This window comes from Chamaea fasciata, unplaced genomic scaffold (assembly GCF_029207755.1).
Source record: "Chamaea fasciata isolate MVZ Bird 193981 ecotype frontalis unplaced genomic scaffold, bChaFas1.0.hap1 SCAF_41, whole genome shotgun sequence".
Taxonomy (NCBI): domain Eukaryota; kingdom Metazoa; phylum Chordata; class Aves; order Passeriformes; family Sylviidae; genus Chamaea; species Chamaea fasciata.
In genome coordinates this window covers 1,282,668-1,288,295 of record NW_027094126.1, presented here as the reverse complement: position 1 = coordinate 1,288,295, position 5,628 = coordinate 1,282,668, and the positions used below count along the sequence as shown (strand labels likewise).

Genomic DNA, 5,628 nt, shown 5'->3' with positions numbered 1-5,628 from the left:
GGATTTGGGAATTGCTGGAAAAGCTCCCGAAATCCAGGTATTTATCCGCATTTTTCAGCTTTAGGGGGGTTAAATTGGGGGGAAAATGGGGAATTAAAGAGGAAAAAAAGGGAAATTCGGGGTTGGGAATTTCCCCCTGGAGCTGCCGGGAAAAGCGGGATTTATTTATTTCCATTTCTAAATGAATGTTCGGGGTTATTTATTCCCATTCCACGGGAGTTTATCTGGATAAAAATGACAAATGAATGTTTAAAATCCTCCCGATCTGGGGACCAACCCCTGCCCGAGCCGGGCTGGGAATGGAAAATTTAAAAATAGGGAAAAAAAAAACCTGGAAAAAAGGAAAAGGAATCTGAGGGGGATCTGAGGTTGTGGGAAAGGGGGAAAAAATAAAGAAACGGCGAGAAATTGAGGGGAAAATGGATTTGGGGTGGGTTTCCAGTGGGGTTTTGGGGGATGTGGAAAAAATGGAATTTAATTTTCTTTTCCCAAGTTTTTTGGTTTTTTTTTTTCCCCGGAATGGCTGAGGCAAAAATGAGGTTCAGGCTTGGCCAGAGGAATTAATTCGGCTCGGACGAGGCGGAGTCGCTTTTTCATCCCGAAAATAAACCCAGAACAGCCCCGAAAATTTGGGGGGAAAAAGGTGAGTTTGGGGATTTTTATTTCCCCGAATGTTTGGGACAAACCTCGGCTTGGCTTCCTCTGCCGGGAAGCTGCGAGTGGGTGGAAAATTCCCGAAACTGGGATTCCGGAGGGGGGAAAAAAAGGGAATTAAGAGGAGTTTGAATTTCCCTGAGGGCTCAAACAAAAAAATTCAAGTTCCGGGTTTGTTTCCTTCTCTCCTTCCCGCCCAGAAATTAAAAAATAATGGAAAATGCTTTCATTTCCTCGTGGAACGTGGGATTTTCCAGGCGCTGGAGCCGATTTTCCTCCCCGAACAAATCCCAGCCTCGGGGGTTTTCCTTGGAATGGGAAGAGGCAGAAATTCCCGGTTTTCCCCTCAGGAAAAGGTCGGATCGAGGAGTTTGGGGGGATTTTTTTTTTTCCCCTACCTTTCGGGACAAAAATCAAAGGGGAGAAGAGGGACACGGAGGGAGAAGGGATTTCCAGGGAATTCTCCGGGAATAATTCCATTAAACGGGAAAATTCCCTTTTTCCCTTTGTTCCCATCCAGCCTTTTAAAATCTCTATTATTATTATTATTATTATTATTATTATTATTATTATTATTATTATCATTCCTCCCCGAGGATAAAAAGCCGCTTTTTCCCATGAAATTCCAGGGCCGATCCCTTCTCCCGGGGTGGGAATTTTGGGCCTGAAAAAGCCGCGATGGATTTTGAGCTCCCCTCGAGGGGCTCGGCCGCGATTTTGGGGCAAAAATTCCCTTTTTTTGTCCCTTTCCCCCCCTTTTTTTGGCCGTTTTCCCTGGAATACCTCCCGGCTTTTCCCAAAGGGAATCTATACAACCTCAAATCTCCTCCTGCGGCCGCCGCCACCTGCAAAAATTGGGCTCGAACCGGAATTTTTTTTTTTTTAAGGAAAAACTGGGAATAAACGCCCGAAAAAAGGAGGAAAGGAGAAAATTCCTGAAATCCCGACGGCGTGGAGAGAAAATATTGGGAAAAGTGAGCTGGAAACCACAGGGATAAAAGGAATTTTTCCCTCGTGGATCCGGAGATAAATCTGATTCTTCTCTCTCCTCATGTCGGGATAAAGAACGAGGAAATAATTTAAAAATCTGATTTTTTTTATTGTCATCATTTTTTCTCCCCGGGATCTGCCGTCAGGAAAAAGGGAAAGAACCGCAGCCACCCTGGGATTCGGGAGAGGCAAATTCCCATGTTTTTCCTGCTCGGTTGTTGTGGAAGGAGAAATATCCATTAAAAAACCCACCAAAAAATCCTTTTCCAGGGGGAATCTGCGCGCCCGGGATGAGGCAAAAAAGGGAATTTCCCTCCCGTAATTCCTCATTTTAAAGAAGCCACGCAGGGAGTTTGAGGCTTGATCCCTTTTCATTCCGGGAATCCGCAGATTTGATCCCAGAAATCCCAAAAAATCGGGAATTCCGGACCTCAAAAAGCGACTTCTTAAGTGGAATTCCGCGTTTTTCCTCCCCCGAAGGTTTTCCTTTGTTCAGCGCTCCCGAACCTCCCCCGGGAATTCCCAAAGGCGATTTTCCTCCTCTTCCACCTCCACAAAAATGAGATTTTCCCTCCTTTTCTCCTTTTCCTCTTTTCCTCTCCTTTCCACCCATTTTATTTCACTTTTCTCCCATTTTTCGCTCTTTTTTCCCCCCTTTTCCCCCCTTTTTTCTCCCTTTCCCGAGCCCCAGACCCCCGGAATTCCCAAACCCGATTTTCCAGGATTTTTCCCGCATCCCCAAACACCCAAATTCGGCTTTAATCTGATTTTTTAATGATTTTTTCCTGGCCATCATTCCCTCCCACCTCCTGGCCCGGGCCCTTTCCCAGTTTTTTTTCCCGCTCCGTCCCAGGTTTTTCCCATAAATCTCGGGAATTTTTTAACGCTCCATCCCGGACGTGCTGCCCGATGTTCAGCACTCCATAAAAATTAGAGGCGAAAAAAAAAAAAAAAAAAGAAGAAATAAAAAAAGAAATAAATTTTAAAAAGAAGCGGCGGGGTCGGGGGTGGGGCGCGTTTGGATTTAATTTGGGAATTTTTTTCCATGTGGAAAATTCTCGGGACGGGGAATTTTTCCTGCCGGGGCACAAAGGAGGAAAATTCCCGGGTTTTGTTGGGATTTTTTTAAAATTTTTTTTTTCTGTTGGTTTTAATCTTCTTTATCCATTTTTAATCCCGTTTGCTTTTCTCCCATTTCCTTCCACCCCGTGCTCGTTTTTCCTCGTTTTCCCCCATTTTTCCCGTTTTTTCACCATTTCATCCCGCTTTCCCCCCGTTTCTTTCCCTCCCCGGCCATTTTTCCCCGTTTAACTCAATGTTTTCCCATTTAATTCCATTTTCTCCCCATTTCATCCCCTCCCGCCCCACTTTTCCCCCTTTCATCCCAAACTTCCCCATTTTATTCCTTTTTTTGCCCATTCTATCCCCTTTTTTCCCAATTCATCCCAATATTTTCCCATTTCATCCCATTTTATTCCCTTTTTTGCCCATTTCAGCCCAGTATTTCCCCATTTTATCCACTTTTTCCCCGTTTATTCCGTTCTTTTCCCGTTTTATTCCTTGTTTTGCCCAATTGATCCCGATGTTTCTCCTGTTTTACTCCTTTCCCCCCCATTTTATCCCATTTCCCCCCATTTTGTTCCCGTTTTCCCCCATTCCATCCCAATAGTTCCCCATTTCCTTCCCTTTTTTTGCCCATTTCCCCCCATGTATTTACCTTTTAAAAGCAATTTAAAGTTTTTTAAATTACTTTTTTATTTTTTGAAATTCCAAGGGCTTTTAAAAAAAATTAAAAATAAGGAAGAATAACGAAGAAAACAACGAAAAAAAATGAAGAAAATAATGGGAAAAAAGGGGAAAAAGAAACTTTAAAAATAAAAAAAAAGGAGAAACAATTTTAAAATAATGGAAAATAACTTTTGAAAAAATTAAAAATATTTTAAAATAGCTTAAATTTTTTTTTAAATAAAATAATTTTGAAAAATTAAAAATATTTTAATCTAAGGGCACGGGGGTGGGGCTGTGAATTTTCAATGCCCCCTCCCTCGGCGGGGGTTCCAATTTCCCATTGGAATTCCGCGAAAAACCGGGAATGGGGGGGGGGGGGGCAGCACTGAGGGGGGGGCACGGAGATGAAGGGGCGCAGAGTGGGCGTGTCCACCGCTGTTCTGACCAATCAGAACTCGCGTACGCCAGGCGGGGGGGCGTGTCCCCGGGCGTAGTAAAAGGGGCGTGTCCCGCGCCGGTTTCTCAATGGGGCGGGCGGGCGGCGCATGCGCGCTGGGGGCGGCGATGGCGGCGGGCGGGGGGGTCCGGAGCTGCCCCCGCCGCCGGCACCGGAGCGGGAGGAGGAGGAGGAGGAGGCAGAGGAAGGACGGCAGCGGCAGCGGCAGCACCAGGAGGAGGAGGAGGAGGAGGAGGAGGAGGAGGAGGCAGAGCGGCATGACATGACGGCGCCGCTCGGGCTCCCCCCGCGCTGGCCCGACGCGCTCGGCTGCCGCTGCGAGGACGGCCCGCGGGAGAAACCGCGCATGGAGAGCCTGGGCGGACCGTGCCGGGACAGCCTGGGGGGGCCGTGCCGGGACAGCCTCGGGGGGCACTGCCGGGAGATGCTGCCCCACGGCGCCCCGGGCGCGGCCCCGCCGGCGGCGGACGGAGCGGCGTTCGCCGAGCTGGCGGGCTCGGAGCCGGCGCGGCAGTGCCCCTCGGGCTCGCTGGGTTACGGCTACCCCGCCTTCGGGCCGGGCTACTACGGCTGCCGCCTGAACCTGCAGCAGAAGCCGTGCGGGGGTTTCCACCCGCCGGAGAAATTCGCCGAGCCCGGCGCTTCTCTGGCCGCCGAGGAGCTGCCGGCCCGGGCTAAAGAATTCGCCTTTTACCCGGGATTTCCCGGCTCGTACCAGGCCGTGCCCGGCTATTTGGACGTGTCGGTGGTGCCGGCGCTGGGAGCGCACCCGGAGCCCAGGCACGAGGCTTTGCTTCCCATGGAAGGAGGATACCAGCCCTGGGCGCTGCCCAACGCCTGGGACGGGCAGGTTTACTGCTCCAAGGAGCAACCGCAGTCCGCGCACCTCTGGAAGTCGCCCTTCCCAGGTACGGGGCCGGGGTGCCCGCCTCGGGCTTGGGGGGGTTTGGGGTTCTCAGGTAAGGAGGTGCGGTTGGGGTTGAGCAGGTTTGGGGTCCCCCCCCCCCCGCCCCGCTCGTGTTTTCCCGCGGTGAGCGCGGCTCTGGCTGGAGAGGTTCGTTCCGGGTGGGTTCATCCCGAATATTCCATTTATTCCATCTGTCCAGTCTTTCCCATCTATCCCACATTCCCTGTGTGTTCCATACATCCCATGCATCCGGATCGATTCCGGCTATCCCACCTGTCCCAATTATCCCGCCTATCCCGATTTTCCGTCCATCCCTCATTTCCCATCCGTTCCACATGTCCGCATCTATTCCGTGTATCCGGATACATCCCATGGATCCCCTAGATCCCATGCATCCGGGTATGTTTATCCCACACGTTCGATTCTATTCAATACATCCCATCTCTCCCATTTATCATCCCATCTCTCCGGATCCATTCCATAGATCTGGATAACCGTATCCTGTTTGTTTATCCCGTCTGTCCTGTCTATTCCCCACGTTCCATGTATCCAGGTGTATTTACTCCGCACACTCCGGATATCCGGATATATTCCATTTATCCCATCTCTCCCATTTATTCCGTGTACCCCATCTATCCCACCCATTCCGCATATCCACATATATATGTGGATTCCATGTATTCCATATATATCCCATACTCTCTACGTATATTCCATGTATTTGGAATATACCACATTTATTCTATCTGTCCCCTAAATCCGGATGTGTTTATTCCACACATCCCATATATCCGGACACACTCCATGTATTCCCTGTATCCCATATATCCGGGTGTATCTATTCCACATATAGTCCGGATATATTCCCGATATATTCCATGTACATTCCGTG

The 5,628-nt window shown here is 49.3% G+C and overlaps 1 protein-coding gene across 1 annotated transcript in view; it reads left to right on the top strand.

Moving 5' to 3' along the window:
- The first annotated feature begins 4,091 nt into the window (after window positions 1-4,091).
- The window catches only part of HOXC13 (homeobox C13), a 1,913-nt gene continuing 376 nt past the window's right edge, over window positions 4,092-5,628 (top strand). The window contains exon 1 of the mRNA XM_066207286.1: window positions 4,092-4,737. Coding sequence (XP_066063383.1) covers window positions 4,092-4,737 — 646 coding nt within the window. The remainder of the gene's footprint in view (window positions 4,738-5,628) is intronic.